The 25,856-nt window shown below is 37.3% G+C and overlaps 1 protein-coding gene across 2 annotated transcripts; it reads left to right on the plus strand.

The window, feature by feature from the left end:
* The first annotated feature begins 630 nt into the window (after positions 1-630).
* PCF11 (PCF11 cleavage and polyadenylation factor subunit) lies at positions 631-24,821 on the plus strand. Of its 2 annotated transcripts, none has more exons than XM_046014690.1 (16): positions 631-1,223; positions 4,934-5,059; positions 6,919-7,107; positions 7,435-7,629; positions 8,504-9,621; positions 10,023-10,203; positions 10,312-10,795; positions 11,339-12,903; positions 13,563-13,662; positions 18,104-18,223; positions 18,928-19,033; positions 20,678-20,861; positions 21,836-21,991; positions 22,245-22,337; positions 22,833-22,868; positions 23,719-24,821. In XM_046014690.1, the coding sequence occupies exons 1-16, from the start codon at positions 1,032-1,034 to the stop codon at positions 23,932-23,934; spliced, it is 5,061 nt and encodes a 1,686-aa protein (XP_045870646.1). In that variant the 5' UTR covers positions 631-1,031; the 3' UTR covers positions 23,935-24,821. The 2 variants fall into 2 exon arrangements, with proteins under 2 accessions (XP_045870646.1, XP_045870647.1); XM_046014691.1 differs by having other exon boundaries at positions 634-1,223; positions 10,312-10,402.
* Positions 24,822-25,856: the final 1,035 nt, after the last annotated feature.

Genomic DNA, 25,856 nt, shown 5'->3' on the forward strand with positions numbered 1-25,856 from the left:
TAGGAAAAAGCTTTTTGCACACAACCTCTAAATAAAAGCATTTTCCTAGGGATTCGACTCAAGAAAGCCGGCCTAGATGTTTTTGTTTGTGGGAAGCACCATGCTGGAGTCCATTTCCAGCGACTCTTCCGCAGGTCGGGGGTAATTCAGCATCTCATTCCGGGTCTCAGTTCCGGGAGGGACAATCTGCCCCGCAGCTGGACCCTCCCTGGCTCTCGTAACGAGAAGCACCTGAATCGCAAGCAGCGATGTGGGGTGAGGCGGACTGAAAACCTTGGTTCCCCTCGGCCCCCACTGCTTGGCCGCGGATGCCGGGCAGGCGGGAGGTAGGACGATTGACGGAATTGCTCAGTGCCTAGAGGATTGCGGAGGGAGGGACGAAGAGGGGGAACGGCTGAGCTTTCCCCTTAAACTGGTTGGGTTGGGCCACGGGAACAGCCTCCCCTAAGCCTATTGGCCTCCCTGAGTGGGTTGTTATGGTAACAAATGACCGAACAGTCTCTTATGAATCGGCCAATGAGACGGGCCGTCTTTTTTACCGCACCTCTGAACAGGAGGTGTTGCGAAAGCCCGGGTAGGGCCCGTAGAAGAAGGCGGTGCCAGGACGTCCTGCGGAAGGGCCGAAGGCGGGGCTTGTGACGTTGCTGGCCGAGCCAATCACGCCTGGCTTTTTCAACGGCCCCGCCCTTTTACCGCACATTTCCCCTCCCCTTGCTCATTTCGCACGACGCAGCGGTTGGGAACACAGACATTTTCGGAGCTGGAGCCGCCACTACCGCCGCCATTTTGTGTCTGTGGAGAAAGAAGCGTCTGTGGCGGCTGGAAGTGGACGGAGATCACCCTTGAGACGGCGGCGTTTCATACCCGAGGTTCCCCCTGTGTCGTCCCCCAACCCCCCTCCGCGGTCAGCATGTGGTGAAGCCGGAGCCGCGAGAGACCCGGGGAGAGGAAGAGGAGTCGGAAGGGAGGCGGGGTGTCGAGAGCGGCTTCAGCTTCAGCTGCGGCGGACCTCGGAGGGGGGCCGCGGCGCAATGTCAGAGCAGACGCCGGCCGAGGCCGGTACTGCGGGGGCCCGGGAGGACGCCTGTCGGGATTATCAATCATCACTCGAAGACCTGACCTTCAATAGCAAACCGCACATCAATATGCTGACCATTCTAGCCGAGGAGAACCTGCCCTTCGCCAAGGAGATCGTCTCTCTCATCGAGGCCCAAACCGCCAAGGTTTTTATACACCCCGCAGCCTCCTATTCTTCTAATACTCCCTGATTTTAGTGTCAGCCTCATCCCAGGTCTCGCTTCCATCCAAAGGGGGACAGTGTTCCTCCTCTCCAACCCTCCACCTCCAACTCAGGCTCGGTCTTTGGCCCAGGCTTCGAGCGTGGGCCTCTCTCGTGGGGGAGGGAGTGGGGAGGATAAAGGGTGGAGTCCCACTTCCGCTTACCAACTCCCTATTTAGGCCACCGCATTGTATATCCCGACACTCACGCTTTGAATAGAGCCCTTTGGGGAGGGGGAGACTTAAAAGGCAGTTTGTGGTGTGGGGAAGTAAGAGTTAAAACCATTTTAACCCCCGGGAGGGTGGGGAGTGGTGGTTCTCCTATTCCCAGTTTTCCCCCCTGCCCCCCCGTACCCTTTTGGGTAATTGTGTTCTGTGGGTTGGAAGGAGGTGAAGGGGGACCTGGGAGCGAGCTGTTGGTGGGTGGGAATAGGGAATTGGCCCCGAGTGGAGCAGCCGCCTGTTAGGAGCCCAACATGGCGCCTGAAAAGCACATGATGCGAAAGGGAAGAGAGGAGAATCCATTCCCTGCCAGCCAGGCAGCTGCTCACACCCGTCAGCCCCGTTTTGGGGTGGGGGCGGCTAGATGTAAATTGTATTCTCCTATCGGAGGGTCTAATTTGCCCTAAAATACGGGAAATTGAGGGTGAGGGTGGGGTTTGGGTGGGGGGAGGAGATCTTATCCAACCTGTAGGTGGAGAACTGGCCCAGTGGGTAACACGTACTTGTAGTTTTTTTTGAAAAGTTCAGTCCCTCCTCCTCTTCCTTTTCTCTTTTCCTCCCTTCCCTGATAGTGAAGACGTGCTTTTCTTCACCCCTTGACAGAAGTGGTCCTCTGCCACCCTTTATTTCCCTGTAGTCCTCCTCTTCTGTGGATTCATGTGGGAGCGATATGTCATTTAAGTTACTGTTAAACTTAGTTACCATAATGAGTTTTAATAGCTTCCCAGTATTACGTTCTAAGTTATTTTTCAAGCTTGTACTTACGGTTTAGTTTTTTCTAGTTGTTAGTGATTGAAATTAACAGGATGAGCCTCCTTTTAGCAGAGTGAACCCCTTTTAAAAGGCCACTTTAACAACAACCACCAATATATTGTTTAGAGGCGGTTTCTGTCTAGTGTACAACTGAGTGGTCTGACTCTAATAAATGGTTTTGAAATGTGTGACTGGTATTATAAAATTTGTGAATAAAACATATAAAATATGTACTTGTCTTTTTTATTTACCTTTGTAAGGTGTAGAATCTGTTTCCAAGAACTTATTTTTATCTACGTGGTTGTGTGTTTTAAACAAAAGTCTTTAAGTGACTTGGGTTCATTCTTTAGGTTCCATCCACTCTTTTGGGTAAATCTGTTCACAAGATACACGGTTTCAGGTGGTCCTTTCTTTCCTTAATTTAAAGAGGACAAAAAGTAAAGGTTTTTTGTTTTGTTTTTAAGGGCCCAACAAGTTTGTCATGCTCAGTCTGACAGCTAAAATACAAGTCTTCATTCACCTTTTCCTGTGAATGTCTGTGAAACAGCTATTCTTTTTTTTTAAAGTATGAGACTTAAAAAGGAAGCATTCCTCATACTCAACATCCTTTTTATTGATACCACAAACATGTTGGACGTGAAAACTTAGTTTCTGCCTTTTTGAAGGCTTAACTTGGCATTGAATGCCTTTTTTAAAAAAAACTGCACTTTAAAAAAAATACATTGATTAAAAAAATCTAATTACCTAGTATTTTCGGGATTACTAATATCCACAGAGCCTAATATTTAATAGTATACGTTGTCACTCAACAGTTTCCTTGCTGGTTTTTTAATGGATCCTGAAGACCTTCGAGAAGTGAAAACTAAATGCTGACTATAGTGACCACATTAAAATTTGTATTTGTGTATGGCTACACAGAGTGGTGAAAATAGATGGACTATTTGCTGATAAAAGCTGAATTTTTTTTCTTTTTTCTTTTTTTTTTTTTTTTGGCACACGTTTCCTGGTTATTTCTGGAAAGCCAGGTTGAGGAAAAGATGTAAAAGTCACCGGGAAAATAATCAGGGTTGGGGTTGAGGGTGAGGGGAGGGATTTTCTGTCATTTGGTAGCAAACTGGCTTGGTTTTGTGTTTTCTGGAGGTGAATGTTTGTGTCCTTACTCTCTTAGCGTCTCAACGTTACTAAACTTAAGGATTCACACCTAATTTAACTCCTCCCATGAGGCAGTAGTAGTGAAAAAATATTACATACAGGATTCACTTGTACAATAAAAAATTAGCCTACTGAACAGATTTTGGTTTTAAAGAGAGCCTGTCTTCATAAGTCCAACAATGACTAAAATGGTGTAAAACATAACATGGTAAGAAAAAGACACAGCAATAAAGCATTTGACATGTTGGTATTTACTAGTTTACCCACATGCAGTGGCCTTGTGAACCCTTTAATTAGAAAGGACCGTAAGAAATTTTTCATACAGAGCTATTCGAGGGTTTCCTTGGCCAACTTTGTAAAGGTGTTATCAGAAGCAAGAGCACTTCCACACACTTGTATGGGCAATTGGTTTTGTGAAGTAATGGCATTGTGTACTGCAGAACTGTGAGCCTACCCTAGCTACAGGTAGCTATGGGTAAGTTTTGTTCAGGGTTAAGATTCCAATACACATGGGATGGATAAATGGGGATGATTTTTTTGTTTTTGTTTTTAAATCATGGGTGCTCCTATGGAGTCGGAGTTAACACTTAGTTTATATGGTGTGTCTTAATGCTCCTCAAGTCTGTGAACCTGCTGATGCTTTCTGGAAACTTGCTGTACATTCTAAAAGCCAGTGCTGGGTAGGCATTGCAGTTGAACTGGGGCAACATTTCTTTGCTTTGGAAAGGGCTACCTGTATCAGCATCACCACACTGGCTTTGCACAAATTTAGAAACCCTGGTTTGTGCATGTCTGAGGAAAAATATTTCGACGGAGAGTCCATGCTGTGAAGAAAATCTTCAGGACAAAACCTGGTTTCCAGAGTCAAGTTCGACCTGATTTACATGACTCAGCAGCTGCTCCATCCAGTTTTTCTTGTATCAGTAACAACTTGCACCTTCCTGCATGTTCATGTGCAAGAGTGTTTTTTGCCATTAACTTCATATGTGAAGTGTACTTAATTTCTTTGTTCATTGGATTATAGAGAAGTAATCCTAATGATTTTACAGGTAACAAAAGTATGATAGACTTTAACATATAAAATATGCCTATGGAAATTAAGGTTTCTGCCAGAAGTCTGGAAACTTCATTGAGTCTGTGCACACTATAATAAGTTAATGTCACAAAAACTTACACTTGGGTTACAGAAAATACCCCTATTACCCCGTGGTCACTTAAAAACACAGGTTTTGTTTTTGTTTTTGTTTTTGTTTCACCATATGAACCTGACATTCCATTGAGTGTTAAATGTATTAAAGGTTACAGTTTTTCTTGTAGTTCTGAGCTTATTTTATATGCTCAACTAAAGATCATTGTAAGAGATGAGAACTTGGTTGAACATTTAAGTTTCATAAAGGTTAACTCAAAAGTAGGGTCAATGAAAATGGAATTCTGTATTATAGGTTTGAAACCTCACTTTTAAAAGTAATTCTATGGTATGGTGACAATTCATTATACTAAACTTCTCAGTTTCTTTTTATCACTTCAGGCTCCTTCCTCAGAGAAGCTTCCTGTTATGTACCTTATGGATTCTATCGTGAAAAACGTTGGAAGAGAGTATCTCACTGCCTTTACTAAAAATCTAGTTGCAACATTTATTTGTGTGTTTGAAAAGGTATATATGCATTTAGAAACATTTTGAATTTTTTAAAAAAATGTGTTCCTGATGAAATAAATACTTGTCTTTGCGTTGGGTTTTCTTGGGTGGTGAAATGTTTTATTCTTTTGGATCTCTATCAAGTACCTTTCTAAAGTTAGTGTTTTATGTAGATTTTTAAAGCAGATTCTAGGGGTTTTACGTTGTCCATTCAAGAATAGATGGGCTTGCTTTTAGAATTTGTTTTGTTTTTAATTGCATTTGTTCATTTGATTGAAGATCTGTTCCATCACTAGGACGTGGGCAAAAAGATCTGAAGCTGTCAAGAGTACTTCAAATGTCATTGTTTAGGTTTCTGGTGTTAGGATGTTGACTATTTCTATCAGAAAAGAAAAGCATAATTTTCCAGTGTGTCTCAATCTTTGATTGGTGCCTGAAACTTGTGATTTTTTTTTTTTTCTTACTAGAAATGTTTTCTCTTGTTACTTTGTTCAAGTATGTTTTATGTGAATGTTCTAGGTATGTGTGAATGGTGGGCTAGTTAATTGCTTTAGGTTATTTTGGAAATACTTTAAAGCTCCACTTAGTGTTTAGAAGAAAGGCTTGTTAGTTTCTATACCTAGAGATGGCAGATCCTTCCGTAACATTGTATCTGATAGTTTTGTTAATAGAGTATTTTGTTGAGGAAGACAACCGATTTGCTGGAGTTATCAAGGCTTTATCTTTAACACTGAGCAAAAGGACATTTATAAGCAATTTAGTTTTAAATGTTTCCTAACAGGCAAACAAAAAAAAGTAGTTCTTTTATTAGCTGCACCTGTTGTGTTTGGCGAACTCTTAGTTGTCAGACTTGGGGAACTGGGATTATCTTGAAAGAACTATTACTAGATTTTACTTCTTTGTAAGAACAGAAAATGTGTAGCCGCTACTTGGAGTAATTTTTTTCTAAGTTCCTAGAAAAAATACTGTTAGTATATGCGGAGGAAATTTGGAAAGCTGTATTTCAAATTTTATTAAGAAGCTTGTTAATTAATAGTGTATTATAGACCTTGGCTAAGTATTGCTTACCTGAAGCTGTAGTGTAAGGAGACCCCAACTTCGTATTACAGAAGTTGGGGAGCTAAACCAGCCTCTTGGTTTCATTTTCATTATGTTCAAATTTAGTTGGGTTTTTGGTAGAATACCGTTTACTGAATTTAATAGGGCCTTGACAGTGCATTTGGTGAAAATGACTTTATAGTAAATATCATTTCTAAAGACTTGAATACAGTCAAGGCTTTAACCTAAAATTCTAACTCAGTTTTTCCAAGTACTAGGTTTCTCTGATAGCTAGTTTTTGAATATCATTGTTACTATTCCCATCACAAGCATGAGCAGATAAATTATGTAAAACTGAAACTCATCAGTGGGTAAGATTTTTGTGAATTTTTAAGGTGACTTCCATACCACAAATAACTTGTTCATAGGTGCCAACCAAATTGTATTGCAGGAAATTGGTTAGTTAGTGAGTTAGTTTTGTTTTAATAAATTTTAAGCCTATTTTCTAGTTGTTTTACACTTTCTTCAGAGTAAGAGTAACATAAGGAATGCTGTATCAGTCCCTAAAATTTGGAAACATTTTGTACTATTAAAAACATAAAGAATTGCTTAGTTTGCTTTCATACAGGCTAGGGGATAGCGACTGATTTTCCTAATTTTTTTTTTGAGGGAGAAATTTCTTTATGTTACAAACCAAATACACCTTTAATAAGTTATTGTTGTTATATATATTTGTGAATGTGTAGAATGTTTGCTATATTGAACAGATTTATGTAGCTTTAATATTTAAAACATTCTATAGTAACTTAACAAGCCATAGCATTGTTCTGTTGTTCTAGGTGGATGAAAATACTAGAAAAAGTTTATTTAAATTACGTTCTACATGGGATGAAATATTCCCTTTGAAGAAACTTTATGCCCTGGATGTCAGAGTCAATTCGTTAGATCCTGCTTGGCCCATTAAACCTCTGCCCCCCAATGTGAATACATCTAGCATCCATGTGAATCCTAAATTTTTAAATAAATCGGTAAGTTCTCATATGAATTTTGATTTATCAAAAATGGCTCGCTAGAAAGAAATCTCAAGACTCCCTGTGCTGAGTCAGTATAGTTAAAATGTTTTTCTACTCAGGTTCACGGGGCATTTAAAAATATATTCTCCTTGTTTAGGTATCACATAATATGCTTACTTTGGTTTTTAAATTTTTGAAAAATTTTCTGTGTGCTTTTAAACATGATTGGCCATTTATGATTATGGATAGTATTAAAGAGATAAGCTGATAATTTTTCGTTTCCCCTTAGCTGCTTTTTTAGCTGTGAAATATATTTTTTTAACCCACTGTTTTTTCTTATAGCCTGAAGAGCCTTCAACACCTGGCACAGTGGTCAGTTCCCCTAGCATCTCCACTCCTCCAATTGTTCCTGATATACAAAAGAATCTTACCCAAGAACAACTAATAAGGCAGCAGTTACTGGCAAAACAAAAACAGTTGTTAGAACTTCAGCAGAAAAAGCTGGAGCTTGAGCTAGAGCAAGCTAAGGCACAACTGGTAAGTAGAAGATACTGGCATTTTAAATATTTTAAGCCTGTCTTCTGATAAAGAGAAGTAATTAGTATTTTGTGTTTGAATTGTATAAACATGTTATTTTTATTAGTAGTGTGTTCTTTTTCCCCACTTTAATTTTGCAGATTATGGTATGTTAGACCAAATTTGTAATTCCTTATTGTAAAAGTCACTTGAATGTAAACTACACTATTTTCTTCCAAATATTTTTTCTATTGCCATCATTTAAGGTAGCACCTTAGTTTTATTAACATATGTGAATTTAATACCTGGCCCAAGATGGTAGGTGGGTTGTTGTGAATGTTTTTTGAGCTTAGGTTTCATGAGTAGAAATCTGGTTCTTAGAAGCCTACAAAAGAAAAGTCGTCACAAAAGTAAGGAGGGCAGGAAGATTACATATTCCCATGCATGAATGACCTTTTACTAAGTTACTTTTACTTAACACTTGAATTTGAGAGGAAATAGAGGAAGGCAAAATTTTGTAAGTTCATTATCATTGACATTAGGAGGAACTAAATTTTATGACCTAAAATTAGCTGGAATGACTTTTTGACACTTGTGCACTTGGGATACAGTGATTGATTTAGCAGTTTCTTAGTAGAAGTCTGGCTCAGAATCCTGAATAATTAGGAAAATATTAAAAAACCCCAAAGTAAAGGACTAGTAAGAAATAAGAAGCTCCAAAAATAAATGGACTTTTCTCTTCATTTTAATTGCTACTTGAACACGAGAAGTATATAGCATAAGTGTATTATTGAATGGATTTATTGAATAAACATTACATTCTTTAGTTTTTGATTTCCTGACACATAATCTTCATGTTTTATGTATTAACATGAACATTTATTTTGTATTTCAGGCAGTATCTCTTAGTGTTCAGCAGGAGACATCCAACTTAGGTCCTGGATCAGCACCATCCAAATTGCATGTTCCACAAATTGCCCCTATGGCAGTTAAACCTCCCCATCAGGTTCCTTTGCAACCTGAGAAAAGCCGTCCAGGTCCATCCTTACAAATTCAGGATTTGAAAGGAACCAATCGGGATCCCCGTCTTAATAGGATGAGTCAACATTCTTCGCATGGAAAGGATCAGAGTCACAGGAAGGAATTCCTAATGAACACATTGAGCCAGTCTGATATTAAGACAAGCAAAACTGTACCCTCTGAAAAACTAAATTCATCCAAGCAAGACAAAAGTAAATCAGGTGAAAAAATAACCAAGAAAGAACTTGACCAATTAGATTCTAAATCTAAATCTAAATCTAAATCACCATCGCCTTTGAAAAACAAATTATCCCACACAAAAGACTTGAAAAATCAAGAATCTGAAAGTGCAAGGGTGTCTGATATGAGTAAGAGAGATCCGAGGTTAAAAAAACATCTTCAGGATAAGACTGATAGCAAAGATGATGATGTAAAAGAGAAGAGAAAAACTACAGAAAAAAAGGATAAAGATGAGCACATGAAATCATCTGAACACAGACTGGTTGGAAGTAGAAATAAAATCATCAATGGCATCGTACAAAAGCAGGATACGACAACAGAAGAATCAGAAAAACAAGGGACAAAACCAGGGAGATCAAGTACTAGAAAGCGATCAAGATCGAGATCACCCAAGTCTCGGTCACCAATTATACATTCTCCGAAGAGAAGAGATAGGCGGTCACCCAAACGAAGGCAGAGGAGTATGTCTCCAACTTCGACACCCAAAGCTGGTAAGATTCGTCAATCAGGAGTTAAGCAGTCACATATGGAAGAGTTTACGCTACCTTCCAGGGAAGAGCGAAATGCCAAGAGAAGTAATAAACAAGATATTCGAGATCCAAGGAGAATAAAAAAGACTGAAGAGGAACGACCACAAGAAGCTGCAAATCAACATTCTACAAAGTCAGGCACTGAACCAAAGGAGAATGTAGAAAATTGGCAAAGTTCCAAGTCTACCAAAAGATGGAAATCTGGTTGGGAAGAGAATAAAAGGTAGGATTTTAACATTTTTAATCAAGGAAAATAAATTATACATGTTGAAATGTGTTAATTTAAAAATTGGGTGATATTTATTGGATGCTATAGTTAGTACTTAATTTTTCTATTTATTTCTTAATAAATAGAAACTCTCTGGGTGAAATACCATTATTATTCCTGTTTTACGGATAAGGAAACTGAAGTTTAAAAAGGTTAACTAATCTACCTAAAGCTGCACATCTAGGATATGCAAAAATTAGAATTCGTGTGTGATTTTCCTGACTTCAGATTTTGTGCTCTTAATCGTTTAACTTTTATAGTTAAATATATTTATTTTAACCAGATCCTTTGGAATATGGTTTTGAGAAATTTAAAAATTTTTTATGAAGTGTAACATACTGCTTTTATGGTTCCAGCTTACAACAGGGTGATGAACATAGTAAATCTCCTCATCTAAGGCATAGGGAGAGCTGGTCAAGCACTAAAGGAATTCTGTCACCTCGGGCCCCAAAGCAGCAGCATCGATTAAGTGTAGATGCCAATCTTCAGATTCCTAAAGAGTTAACTCTTGCAAGCAAAAGAGAATTACTTCAAAAGGTAGTTACTATGATCACATGTAGTCATTATTCTCTTTTGTCTAAGTTTTTTTTTGTAAGTACTTTTTATATTTAAAATATTTGATTTCCTTTTATCACCCCTACACAGACGAGTGAACGTTTAGCATCTGGTGAAATTACACAGGATGAGTTCCTTGTTGTTGTGCATCAAATTCGACAGCTATTTCAGTATCAAGAAGGTAAACATAGATGCAGTGTACGGGATAGTCCTACAGAAGAAAATAAAGGTGGATTAAAAAAGAAACCTCTCTTATCTGATGCTGAATTAACCTACTATGAACATAAAGCAAAACTGAAAAGGACACAGGTTCAGCATTCATTTCCAAGACTTGATCTCTTAGATCCTGATATTTTTGACTACCCTTTGACTGATGCCTTGTTGTCTGGAATAGAATGTGAGCCATCCAAAAGTAAACATGCAAGTAGGAATAGTGGAGCACAGTTTGACAGAAAAGAACAATTTAGTGAAAGAGCAAGACGTCTTTCTCCTATATCTGGGAGTCGTACTTATGCTGAGAATCTTTCACCCCATGAGGGCCGGAGAAGACATGACGAGCAAGTCTCTGCTAAAGGTAGAAAAAGTTAAATCAGATTATGCCTATTGAATCACACAGCAGTGAAGGGAAAATGAACAAGCTAAGTGGGGATGGATTTTTGTGACTGTTCAGACTATCTTTTGTTCGTTTTGTTTTGTTTTTTTTTCCCTCAAAGGGAAGGGAAGGGAGCTAATATTTACTAGGCCACCCTGTGTGTTAGGTATTTTCTTAGGTTCCTTATATATGTAATCTGATTTAATCTTCACAACCCAGTTAAATATGTATTATCCCATTTTACAGATAGGGATCAAGACCAGAGAGGTTAAATAACTTGCTCTCAAAGTCAAATAATTAGTTGACAGAATGGGGATTTTTTTTTTTTAACCCAGGTGTGTCTGACTCTAGCGGGCATTCTTTTACCTGCTGCTTGATTATGCTGTCTTTTCCTTCCCCCATAATAAAGGGAGATAGTTTTGGATAGTTCTGGCTAAACATTTACATGAAAGTAGAAGATTGAAGATACTTTGATTAAAAACTCAGATTCCGGGAAAAATAACTTTTTTTTTTCCTTTTTAAAAGGTGTACGAGAAGAGCAGAGATCACCATTCAATGATCGTTTTCCACTTAAGCGACCTAGATATGAAGATTCAGATAAACCATTTGTAGATAGCCCAGCATCAAGATTTGCCGGCCTTGATACAAATCAGCGACTTACAGCTTTAGCTGAAGATAGACCATTATTTGATGGACCTAGTAGGCCATCAGTAACAAGAGATGGCCCAAACAAGATGCTTTTTGACGGACCTAATAAATTAAGCCCTAGAATTGATGGACCTCCTACACCAGGTTCTCTTCGGTTTGATGGGTCACCAGGACAAATGGGGGGAGGTGGCCCTTTGAGATTTGAAGGACCACAAGGTCAGCTAGGAGGTGGGTGTCCTTTGAGATTTGAAGGTCCTCCAGGACCAGTAGGGACACCTCTGCGGTTTGAGGGGCCGATTGGTCAAGCAGGAGGAGGTGGTTTTCGGTTTGAAGGTTCTCCTGGTCTGAGGTTTGAGGGATCTGCAGGTGGTTTGCGATTTGAAGGACCAGGGGGCCAGCCCGTGGGTGGTCTCAGGTTTGAGGGACATCGGGGTCAACCTGTGGGTGGTCTAAGGTTTGAGGGACCTCATGGTCAGCCTGTGGGTGGACTTAGATTTGATAATCCCCGAGGTCAGCCTGTTGGTGGCCTTAGATTTGAAGGTGGTCATGGTCCATCAGGGGCTGCAATGAGGTTTGATGGACCTCATGGTCAGCCAGCAGGTGGGATCAGATTTGAAGGCCCTTTGCTACAGCAGGGAGTTGGAATGAGGTTTGAGGGCCCCCATGGTCAGTCAGTAGCCAGTTTGAGGTTTGAAGGACAACATAATCAGCTTAGTGGGAACCTTAGGTTTGAGGGTCCACATGGTCAACCAGGGGTTGGGATCAGGTTTGAAGGACCGTTAGTCCAACAGGGAGGTGGAATGAGGTTTGAGGGTCCTTCTGTGCCAGGAGGTGGCCTGAGAATTGAAGGACCTCTGGGTCAGGGTGGTCCAAGATTTGAAGGTTGTCATGCTTTAAGGTTTGATGGGCAGCCAGGTCAGGCATCACTCTTGCCAAGATATGATGGATTACATGGGCAGCCAGGTCCTAGATTTGAAAGAACTGGTCAGCCAGGCCCACAGAGATTTGATGGACCACCTGGACAGCAGGTTCAACCAAGATTTGATGGTGTACCTCAAAGATTTGATGGTCCACAACACCAGCAAGCGTCAAGGTTTGATATTCCTCTTGGTCTTCAAAGCTCACGATTTGACAATCATCCTTCACAGAGACTTGAATCAGTATCTTTCAGTCAGACTGGTCCATACAATGATCCACCTGGCAATGCTTTTAATGCTCCATCCCAAGGACTGCAGTTCCAAAGACATGAACAAATGTTTGATTCACCTCAAGGACCAAATTTTAATGGACCACATGGCCCTGGAAACCAGAGCTTCTCCAATCCCCTTAACAGAGCTTCTGGACACTATTTTGATGAAAAGAATATTCAGAGTTCCCAATTTGGAAACTTTGGCAATTTACCTGCTCCAATAACAGTGGGAAATATTCAGGCATCTCAACAGGTAAGTCGGCTGCAGTTACTCTAAAATGATGTTATATGCAGATACGAACTGTTCTTAATATTTTTGGATATTTACATAGCAGCAACCTATAGAAATCCTACTTCACTCTGGACAAATAAATTACTTGTATGTCTGTACAGTAGTTGTCTTTGACAATCTACTTTGCGATGCAAAGTATGGCGACCAAGCAGGGTGATTTAAAAAGAATTTATAGATTGATAATTCAAGCAGGGTTTGATATCTGTGGGAAGGAGTCAGGTTAGGAGTTCTGGCCTCAGCTTTGCTGTTAACTAGCTGTTACGATTGTGTACAGGTCACATCTCTGAATATCATTTCTGTTTGTAAGATAAGGGAAAACATTAGTAAAGTGGTTTGTGTAAGGTCACAGGTTGCTTGCTACCTTATATTTGCATAGTATCTTAAACTTTTCTAGGAAGCTTCACATTCTCCATTCCTTATAATGCTGTGAAACAGGTAAGGGAAGGTATTTTCCTTTTTTGTAGAAAGTCTAGAAATGAAGTGACCCAGTCACGTTATACTTGTAAACTTTTATTGTAGAAAACAGGCCTTATTATATTTTCAGTATATATGTTTAGATTGTTAAAAGTTTTAGTTAAAATACAGAAAGGATGTTCTTAAAACCAAGGTTTTTCTTAAAGGTTCTTACTGGTGTTGCTCAGCCGGTAGCATTTGGGCAAGGACAACAGTTTTTGCCAATTCATCCACAAAATCCTGGAGCATTTGTTCAGAACCCTTCAGGTATGTACTTTCTGAACTTTGTGTTTTTTCAAACATGTATTGTTTTGTTGAGTAGCTACTTTATCGAATTTAGGAAATGATGATTTTGAGAGGGCATATGCAGTTTAAAGAAATTTAATCTGGCTGGAAGTTTTTTGTTCTCTTTCTGAGTTTACATTGTTGATGATTATTCACACTGATCCTGTTTAAAACTCAAGGTGGTTAGCCAGGGTTTTGTAGACCATAAAAGAGAGAGAAGGGAAGTTTAGGGGATGGGGTAGGAGGGTGACATTTGTGTTGAGGTAAAATGACATAAATGATAAACATCAGAAATCTCACTTATTTGATATTTTGAGTTTTTGTTCTGTGCTTATGTGTATGTGATAATCCAGTAAACACTAAGTGAATACTGGGGACATTGCCTTATAAAGTGGATTCTTTCATGTCTTTATGGGCTCTCAAATAGTAATTGTACATGCTGTGTTAAAAAAAAAAAGTAGAAATGGGGCACCTGTCTGGCTCAGTTGGTAGAGCATGTGACTCTTGATCTTGAGGTTGTAAGTTCAAGCTCCATATTGGGCCTAGGGCTGATTTTTTTTTTTAATTTAATTTAATTTTATTTATTTGACAGAGAGATCACAAGTAGGCAGAGAGGCAGGCAGAGCCTAGGGCTGATTTAAAAACAAGACAAAAAGTAGGAAAAATATGTGGCTCCCTAGTCAGGTCCCCTAATAAGCTCTTTTGTTACTATGGGGTGAGGCATAACAGTATTGCTGTGGATGTAATAACAGTATTGGATATGAGAGCTTTTAAAAGTGAATTTTAGTTTTAGTATAACAGGAAGTATATAAATTATGGTGATTTATAAAACAACTACAAAGTTTTAGTGTACTGAGAACTACCCAACCAAATTATAGTGGTACTTGCTTTATTTCTGAATCATTAAAATAGACTTTTGCGGAAACATGCTCTAGTGTGGCACTGTTTAGTTTAAGAAATTAGGAAGTTTTCCAGAACTTTTAAAGTAACTAGGGAAGTCCTAGCCAAACTTTAGTTTATGCTTTAGTTCTCTCTCATTTTTTTTTTTTAAAGATTTTTATTTATTTATTTGACAGAGATCACAAGTAGGCAGAGAGGCAGGCAGAGAGAGGGGTAAGCAGGCTCCCTGCTGAGCAGAGTGCCCGATGTGGGGCTCAATCCTAGGACCCTGAGATCATGACCTGAGTGGAAGGCAGAGGCTTAACCCACTGAGCCATCCAGGCGCCCCATATGCTTTAGTTCTTAGACTGTGGCATCACAAGAGTTCATTCAGTTAATTTGAAAGCTTTTTCAAAAAAATTTCTGGATTGACAATTAGGATTAATTAATTTTTTTAATGTTGTTTGTTGTCACTATAATGAAAAGGGAATTAAGGAATTGGGATCTAAAATCAGAAGACCAGGATGTTAGAAGCTATACTACTTTATAGGTGGGCAGGGTATAAACAATTCTCTCTGTGATTCATTTGCTTCCTCTGTAGACAGAAGACAACAAAGTCAGTATTTGCCTGGGATTTTTTTTTTTTTTTTAAGAGAATCAAATAAGGTAGTATATGGAAAAGTACTTTATAACTTCTACTATATTAATATATTTTCCTTTAGAACTCACTTTTTTTTTTTTAAAGATGCCGTCTATTTATTTGACAGACAGAGATCACAAGTAGGCAGAGAGGCAGGCAGAGAGAGAGGAGGAAGCAGGCTCCCTGTTGAACAGAGAGCCTGAAGCAGGGCTCCATCCCAGGACCGTGGGATCATGACCTGAGCCGAAGGCAGAGGCTTTAACTCAACTCAGCCACCCAGCAGGCGCCCCTCAGTTTTTCTTTTTGAGTAGAGGATTTGTTGTGTTGGGGTTGGTGGCATGAGACAGTGTGCAAAAAACTGCAATTTTTTTTCCTTTTCGTAGGGGAATAAAACTGCAAATTTTCTTTCCGTGTTTATAACCTTGGGGTGCATGTTTATACATACAGGGCATAGCCATGTCACAGAAGAAATCACATATTTTTCTTTAAGGTTGGAGGTATTGAGTGAGATATTAGATATGCCTTCCTATTTCAAGTTGTTTTTAAAGAGATAGGAGGGGTACCTGGGTGGGTCATTGGGTTAAGCCTCTGCCTTGGGCTCAGGTCATGATCTCAGGGTCCTGGGATCGAGCCCCACTTTGGGCTCTCTGTTCAGCGGGGAATCTGCCTCCCCCCCGCCCGCCGTCTGCCTGTCTGCCTACTTGTGACGTCTGTCAAATAAAATCTTTAGGGGCACCTGGGTGGCTCAGTGGGTTAAAGCCTCTGCCTTCAGCTCAGGTCATGATCCCAGGGTCCTGGGATCAAGCCCCACATCGGGCTCTCTGCTCAGCAGGGAGCCTGCTTCCTCCTCCCTCCCCCTGCCTGCCTCTCTGACTAGTTGCAATCTCTGTCTATCAAATAAATAAATAAAATCTTAAAATAAAATAAAATCTTTAAAAAAATTTATTAAAAGAAAAAAAGATGAAAAGTATTCATTTTTCTATATTCAGCTTCTTTAAGATTTCTTCTTTAAAATGAAAGTAAAAAACACCCCATTCTTAGTAGTAAATATACTTATATGCTCATATGTTCATTTTTTTTTAAAGATTTATTCATTTGAGAGAGAGTAGGGGGAAGGGCAGAGGAAAATTATCTAAAGGAGACTCCCTGCTGAGCCCCAACCCTGAGATCATAACCCGATCTGAAACCAAGAGTCGGAAGCCCAACTGACCAAGCCATCAGGCACCCTGTGTTCATTAATTCATTTAAACATATTGATCATTTGCTATATGCCAGACATTATTATAGCAGGATTTATTGACTTTTTTTTTTAAAGATTTTATTTATTTATTTGAGGGAGTGAGTAAGTGGGGAGAGGGGCATAGGGACAAGCAGGCTCCCCACCACTGAGCGTGGAGCCTGACATGGGGCTTGATCCCAGGACCCTGAGATCATGACCTGAGCTTAAGGCAGATGTTTAAGCGACTGAACTATCCAGGTGCCCCACTATTGACCTTTTTTTTTTTTTCAAAACAGTAAGCACTACATTTAATTCCAAACACCTCATTGCCATACAAATATTAATTTATTTAATGCTATTAACAATATTAGGCGAGAACAGTTACTAATTACCCTTTTGGAAAACTGAGGCACAATAAGCAACCTGCTCATGTCACACAACTAGAAATTTCTAGAATTTCTACGTAGAATCCCCAATGTGTGGTTCCATAGTTAATGTCCTTGATCACTAAACTTAGCTGTCTGCAGACTTGTGAATAGCTCCTTACAGCTCTGAAACATATAGCTACTTCTAATGAAATACAAATGTTTAACTAGTGTGTGAAATGCTATTGTAACTGTTGAGTTTAATTTATTCATTCATATAGTCACACATTTCATTTCAACAGATACTAATTAACCTACCTCTGTACAAGGGTCTGTGCTAAATGTAGAGTATGCAGTGGTTAAGGGCATGGATTATTTGTATTGTGGATGCATCCTAAATTTTCTGCCATTAAGAGCAATTTGTAGTTTAGAACTTTTTTCTAGGGGTATAAGGAGGTGCATAATAGTCATATACAAAAACATTAAAATATTGTGTTTATAGTTGACTTAAAGAATAGTAGTTCTTAGATTAGTGTCCAGGAAAAGATGTAAGATTGATTCTTCACCAATGAGCTTTAAAGAGAAGGCTGTTACCTTGTCACCTTTAGTCAAATTATTGAAGCTTTAATAACCTTGACACCCTTTCAGCAGTAGCCTGAGCTTCTTTGCAAGTGCAGTGCTTAAGCAAAGGTCAGAGGGGCAGGTACCCTGTGTGTCACATGGCTTGTCTTGCATTAGTTACCTTGGGTAGTCATGGGAGGAGGATGGGGGCAGGAATACTTTCACTTAGGCTTTGGGTATTTTTATTTTTTTCCCCTCTCCTGGAAATCCTGTGCTGTGAGATTCCAGTCTATTTATCTATACAAAACTGTCTTCCCCAATATGGTTAGAAGATGAGAAGTAGAAAATTAGAAAGGTGGAAGTTGGAGCCAAAGGTGGTGCTGCTTTAAGTAGAAGGGAGAATGAGGCTTTCTGTTCTGTGTATTGTTTTTCTTTGGCATGGATTTGGATTTAATTAGGCAAATGTAGGTAATAACTTAAAAAAAATACATATAAAGTATTTCTATTATAAACACTTAAAGTACCAGTATTTTCAGCCTTAGCTTTTAGTATTTATCCTAGAATATTTTTTTAAGAGATGATGACTTGCTAACCTAAATGAAAAGTTTCATTTGATGATCTTCTGAGATAATTACACTCATTCTTAACAAGATTTTATCAAATTTGTTGATGATAAGGCATTTTGAAGAAAACTATAAAAAATTCTAGTATAATATGCATCTTTAAGTTCTTTCAATTAAGAGTGTTATTTTTTTAAAGGAGGTCTTCCTAAGGCATATCCTGATAATCATCTCAGTCAGGTGGATGTAAATGAGTTATTTTCAAAACTGCTAAAAACAGGAATTCTCAAATTGTCTCAGCCTGATTCAGCTACAACACGTAAGTATGGTTCTAAACTTCATCTATACAGAATTTCAATTAGTGTAACTAATTGTATGTATGTATGTATGTATAATATAATGATAATAAGTTAAAATAAAAGTTCTTAGAATAATTGACTTTTTTCTCTGAAAATCAAATATAACTGGCTTATAATGAGATTCTTCAAAAATTTTCTAAGATGGCACTAATACCTTTATAGTGCATTGTTTCAATTAACATTCCTGCAAATATCATGCAGATTCTTCACTATTCTTTATTCATTTAGCTTTTTAAAATAATTTGAATATTGATGAAATAAAATTTCGTGAAAATTGACTTAAGTAATCAGGCCTAATTTCATTTATCAAAATAAAGAATTATATTCATTTCCTTGGCCAGTAAATATAATGAATAGATAAGATGGGATTCTCTAGGTTTTTAACACAGTAGTGTTACCCTGTGATAAGAATGCTTAGATATGTGGAATCTGAACAAAACAAGTGAACAAGCAAAACAACAATAGTAAATTTATAGACATAAAGAACAGATTGGTGGATACCAGAAAGGAAGGAGATAGTGAAATGTGTGCTAGATGGTAACTTGACTTTTCAGGTGGTCATTTTGTAATGAATAAAGATGTTGAATTATTAAAAAAAAAAAAAGAGAAGAAGAATGCTTAGAGAATGGTATTGAGAAATTTGTTTTCTTTTTTTCAATTGAAGAAGTAAATGAAGTTGCTGCTCAGCCTCCCCCTGAAGAGGAGGAAGATCAAAATGAAGATCAAAATGTTCCAGATCTTACCAATTTTACAATTGAAGAATTGAAACAGTATGTAATCTAATTTTCTTTCTGATTTTTCAAGATAAAAAGGACAAACTTTAAACATTGGATCTTATTATTCGTGCTATTCACTTTTCCCCTCTTACTGTTTATAAAATTTAGGAAGCATGTTTTTCTTATTTTTAAATTAGTGAAATAAATGTAACATAAACTTCGGGAAGCTTCTAAGTTTTTAAATTATTTTAAAATATGTCTGCTGCACAAGTAATTTAGGCCAAAAGGCCGTGTCTGAATTACTATTTTTTACTATCTGTGTTTGGTATAGTGGGTATATGGGGAGTTAAAATATTACCTGATGGTAATCTCGTCTTTGTTTTATATCTTCATTTCTCTTAATCATTTTTTTCTGTATTTGGTATTCTTATGCCTTTAAGATATGAAAATGAGATTTTTATAGTCTGGTATTTAAGAAATATTTAAAAAATCTATTTTCATTTCATAAGTAATGCATGTTCATCGTAGAACATTAGAAAATTCTGAGTCCGTAGAGTATGCAACTCTTCATCCCTGGGACATGAGTTCAAGCCCCACTTTGGCGTGGAGACTACTTGAAAAAAAAAAAATGGAAATTAGAAAATTCAAATAAATAAAATCAAGACAATAAAATTAACCTGCATTTCGCACATATCACCACTCATTTAACATTTGGTGCATATTTTTTCCTAATATTCCATTGCTTGTATCGCTCATATAAAAAACCTTAAAGGTGCTTTATGGACTCATTATATCCTTATGGGTACTTATAAAAGTATAGGCACCTAATGGTTATACATTTTATAATAAATTTTTTTCAAAGTAATTCACATAATTAAAGTTTCATAATGAAAGGCTTATAATACAGGCTTATTGTAAAAGATGGCATCCTTTCCTTCTGGTACTGATATTCACCCAGAATCATTTTTTAACCATTTTTAATTCTTGGTTATGGTTCCTTTCATTTATTTCTCTATTTCTTAAAAGATTTCCTGTTTTTCTGATTTTTCACATTTCTTGATTTATCACATTTAGGCAATCTCTTCACTTCTTGAAAATGAAGATTGAGCTAGCTCTTTTACTGTCCTACCAACTCTTCCCATATAGTTATAAAACCATTTTTTATTAAATCATTATTTAGTATTAACAGTTAATAACTGCCATATTTGTTCAGTTAGTTGGTTTATGTGCCTTTTTCTTTCCAGATAGGGAGCCCAGAATTTTAAGAATTGATGCTAACCTCAGTTTCCTATTAGTCTAACTTTTCTTCTTAGTAATCTATCCTATTATTATTTCTTCTGTACCACTTTCATCTTTCTTTAGATGAGGGGGAGGGCAGTTTGCAGATGATCATTCCATTTTTAGTTGGAAAGGAAAAAAAACTGCACCAGGCCAATCAATAAGTGGATAGACCATGGCCCATGTTCTAAAATTCACCAAAGTTATTTTAAAGAGGGTTATTGACACACTGTTAGAGAATCATACTGATTTTTGGGTATTGTTTCAGCAGGCTTTTGGCTGAAACATTATTTTGTCATATAATAATGGCTTCACCATTATTAAAATACAGAAAACTGAAATATTTTTAAGTGCCTTTTTTTGAAAGGCATTTAGCCATGTTATTAAAACTAAACATGATTTCTGTATTTTTAAAAATAGACGTTATGACAGTGTTATAAATCGACTGTACACTGGTATTCAGTGTTACTCCTGTGGAATGAGGTTTACAACATCACAGACAGATGTATACGCAGATCACTTGGACTGGCATTATCGGCAAAATAGAACGGAAAAAGATGTTAGCAGAAAAGTCACTCATAGGCGTTGGTACTACAGTTTAACTGTAAGTAATCAATATATCCTCCAAACCATGTTTTAACCTTTAAATGATATCATTAAGTGTATTGGTTTAAAAATTGCTGGAATTTAAGAGGCAGAGCGGTTTGTGGGGGTAGGGAAGGGGAAAATGAAACAAGATGGGATTGGGAGGGAGACAAACCGTAAGAGACTCTTAATCTCACAAAACAAACTGAGGGTTGCTGGCGGGTAGGGTGGTTGGGTATGGACATTGGGGAGGGTATGTGCTATGGTGAGTGCTGTGAAATGTGTAAGCCTGATGATTCACAGACCTGTACCCCTGGGGCAAATAATACATTATATGTTAATAAAAATAATTTTAATAATTGCTAGGAGCTATCTCATGAGTTTTCTGAATAGAATTTGACCCCTAGAATTTTTATTTTTTTATTTTTTTTAAATATTTTTTATTTATTTGACAGAGAGAAATCACAACTAGGCAGAGAGGCAGGCAGAGAGAGAGAGGAGGAAGCAGGCTCCCTGCAGAGCAGAGAGCCCGATGTGGGGCTCGATCCCAGGACTCTGGGATCACGACCTGAGCCGAAGGCAGAGGCTTTAACCCACTGAGCCACCCAGGCGCCCCCTAAAAAGTATTTTTAAATAATTTTGAAGAGCATGTATTTGTTTTCTGTTGAGATAAGAGTAGGAAATGTTTCTTAAAATTCTAAAATTCTAATTTTTCTGTGACTTTTTTTTTTTGGTAAAAAATTGCATGGAAATTTATCTTATTAAAATCAGTAGTAATTCTAGAGGTAATAGAAAATGAACATTAGAATCTTAATTGTTCAATAGTTGCTTTATGTTGGCTGTTAGTTATGGGGTTCACAGAGAAGGTATAATTTTAAAAATATTGAAGTGTTTTGTAGACAAATGTATCATTTTTCAATGCATTATTTGAAGATAAGCAGTAAAAGTTTAGAAACAAACGAAAATACTCATTTTAAATCAACTCCTTTTAAGGACTGGATAGAATTTGAGGAAATAGCTGATTTAGAAGAACGTGCAAAGAGCCAGTTTTTTGAAAAGGTGCATGAAGAAGTAGTGCTCAAAACTCAGGAGGCTGCTAAAGAAAAGGAGTTCCAAAGTGTACCTGCTGGACCAGCTGGAGCAGTTGAGGTAAGAGAAGAGTATTAAATTTTCTACCTCTGGTAATGCCCCAGTTTCCTTATCAGTGATCAGCAACAGTGAAATGTTAACTCTTTTTGCATGGAAGAATGCAGGGTCCTTAAAACTTCTTTTGTATCTCTACTATATATTGAATTGCAGATAACTCTTTAATTCCTTCTTCTTACTTAAGAAAGTGTTTATGTATTTTTGCCTCATGTGATTGAATGTGTTCTGTAAGTTTCATTTTATGATTCTGTTTTAGAGCTGTGAAATCTGTCAAGAACAATTTGAACAATACTGGGATGAAGAAGAGGAGGAATGGCATTTAAAGAATGCTATTAGAGTAGATGGAAAGGTAATTTTCAGTTCTTTGTAAGTGTTAAGATTATTTTTTAGGGGGTAACTTGCAGCTTTGAATGAAAAGTGTTTGTTTTTTATTTTTATAAGGAAGTTGTCTTTAGTTACAGTCTTTGAGTTGGAAGGTATCTTGCCATCAACTGGTTCTATACTCATATAAGAGGTTGAGTAACTAGTTAATGATAAACCCAGACTGGGTCTTCTAAATCTAGTCAGTCTTCTTTCTGCCTAACCACACTACTTTAATTTTGCATTGGTATTTCATTATAAAGAACTATTACTGTCTTCAGAGTATATCATGTTATCTGTTTAAGCGTATAAAGCAAGTTAAAGGAGGAATTGGGATGGAATTTTTTTTAACCCACATTTGTAACAGTTGTTTTTGTTACCTTTTCAAAGATGGCTATTTTCTGGTATAAATTAATCATATCAGAATAATCCCTTAGTAATGAATATACATGTGAATACCTACTTTTTTCTCTTCTTGCTTCAGATTTATCATCCATCATGTTATGAAGATTATCAAAATGTAAGTTCTTTTTGGTTATGGTTTGTTTTCATTTACATGAGTGAATTTTGTTATTTTTTGCATCAGAGCAATATTGTCATTTTAACCTTATTGATGTATTGAGCTGTTTTGATGTATCATTTAGGTTGTTCCTCAAACATTGATAGGGTCTGATTTAAATTTTGAAATTTCTGTATTCCTTGCATTCTAGAGCAGTAGGCCTAGTGAAATGTGAAACTGGAGATAAGAATCATGATGGTAAATAAAATGGGAAAAAAAAAAAAGAATCATGATGGGAACAGGTTTCTAGAGTTAATGGGTAGTACTTAACTGTCCCCCCCATTTTTATCCATATAACATAGGAATAATTTTTAAATGATCACAAGTGAAATCTGAAATGTCCGTTGACCATAGAAGTTCACATTTTCATGTTTGAGAGTAACCCCATTTTTTAAAACAGTTCAGGAGGCAGTTTGGAAGATTTATTCAGGTCATTGAAAGAGTAGACTTTCTAGGACATTTTGATGGTTTGTGAGGTCAGAGTATTTGAATTAGGATAGTCATAAAAATTCCAGAATATACGTAGGAGTTACCATGTTTGTGGGGTTAACTATAGAGGTATGTCTGATCAGCTTCTTTTGGTCTTAAATTGGTTACTGCTTTTCTTGGCATAGATCATTGCTGAGTACATATTAAATACTCAGTGCGTATACCTTTTATTTGGCTGCTTTCATGGCGTGTCTTATGGGGAAGCAGGTATTTCAGTTGGATTTGATATGTTTCTTTGCCCATACAAGGGTCTTAAAAAACTAGTTATTTAATGTGATATTTTGAACTTTAATCAGAACTTACAGAGCTTTTCATTTTGTAGACATCTTCATTTGATTGCACACCATCTCCCAGCAAGACACCAGTTGAAAACCCTTTGAACATTATGTTGAACATTGTCAAAAACGAATTGCAGGAACCCTGTGAAAGTCCCAAAGTTAAGGAAGAACAAATTGATACCCCACCAGCTTGTACAGAGGAAAGCATAGCAGCACCCACTGAAATTAAAACAGAAAATGATACAGTCGAGTCAGTTTAAATAAAATGAGAAAGGTATGTTTTTCTTTTTAAAAAAAGCTGCTGTTGGATATAGAAGGTGAAGAATTTTTTATGTATATATAGACATATATCTATATAAATTGTCTAGCTGAGGCAGGGCCTTCAGCTATCATTTGGTTAATAAATACATTTTAGTATTTGCATTTCCTACTGCCTGCACAGTTTCAGGTGCTTCTTGTGTGAAAGTTCTGTAGATGTGTGCAAATTTAACAAAATGAAATTGTATGTGTAAAAATGTACGATTTTCACTTGTGAAACTGTAAATTATAAATAAAAATATTTTTGCTATCCATGGAGTGTAATATTTATGCACACCATCAAATAAAGACAGTGTTTCTGTACTTTTTATTGGGTGAAAATGGAATTAAACAGCAACCTCAACGTAAGATTTTTTTTCTAGTAGCTTCCCATGATTAAAGAAGCAAATTCTGGTTAGTTTTATCCTTCAAAAGAGGGGTCTGAGAGAGCACTGCAGGACTTTTCTCAAATAGAAAAGCCAGATTTGAAAAAATTTTAAAAACGAAATAGAACTTTGCATATATATCTCTAGCTGTAGAGAACCATCCAGATGTCCATTTTTGAGAAGTATCTAATGAAGCAACTTTTATTCAACTTGGACACTGATGCCATCAAACGATTAACAAATATATTTAAGTACTAAAGGTGATTTTTTTTTAAAATGACATTTTCAAGTATGTCAAACGATTTAATGCAGATGAACATATTTCTATTTTAAGTTACAGGGGAATCTGTAAGAATGTTCATTGAAACATGGTTAACCTTTTTTCTTTGTTGGTTTTGACTGAATTAGATGGATACCATGAGATGTTAATATTCATACATGTAATAAATAGAATGATGAAGAAACTTCCAGTTTGTATCTCTTTATTTCTTGAATGGCTTTAGAAATGTGGCTTTTCTTACGTCTTTATCACCCTTCTTTAACATGAACATGGCACCTGCTATAAGCCAGGAACTCTGAGATGGAAGATTAATCTTTTCTGCCATCTGTTGGAGGAGATGGGCATATAAAACAATGAAAACCAGTTGGTTGAGCATTTACTGTGTGGTAGGCATTGGCAAATTTTTTATATGTATCTTCTTTGGTATTTATAATCACACATAGTAGGTGGTATCTACTATGTACAGATCGAATCACTGAGAAAGTTGTAGAATAGGAATGTAGACCTGGCTTTGCTTCATTTTATTCTGTAGTATTTCTGCAATTAAAAAGAATTCCTTGAGTAGGTACATCAAACTACCTGGAAGTGGGTTAAGGAAGACTTCATAGAGGTGGTGGTATTTGGGTTTAGGAGGAGAACCAGGAGTGGAGTCCACATTGGTGGGAAGGGTATCTATGGAGAATGGACAGCAAACAAAGGCTTGAAAACATGTGTTTTCAAAATTTTTTTATATGGTTAAAACCCAACAACTTTGAATGGATTATGTCTTCTTGGTTATGCTTAGAAGTTTGTATTATACTGGTGAGCATGGGGGCCACCAGAAATTTAAACAAATCCTATCTGCATCTTTTTAAAGAATCAAGTGAACAGAAACTTATGAGATTGTTGTTAATATAATTATTATACAAAGGTCCAGTAAGAAAAACCGGTAGGTGTCCACTGGATTTGAGAAGTGAAAACACATTGTGATAGCTGAACTTCCAAATATAAATCAACACTGTCATGGAAGAAGTACTGGGGTCTGAATCCAAAAACGTAGGCAAAATTTTCTGTTGTCTTGTTTTGGGGGGATCATAACTTGTATCAAATGCTTAAAAGTATTTGACAAAAGAAAGGTGACATTCACACCCACCAGTGTATAAGAGTATCATATAAAGGGAGAGGGTCAAGGAAAGGTCCTTGAGGAGCAAACATTAAACTCTTAAATGGGAGGGTGAGA

This window comes from Meles meles, chromosome 8, assembly GCF_922984935.1.
Source record: "Meles meles chromosome 8, mMelMel3.1 paternal haplotype, whole genome shotgun sequence".
Taxonomy (NCBI): Eukaryota; Metazoa; Chordata; class Mammalia; order Carnivora; family Mustelidae; genus Meles; species Meles meles.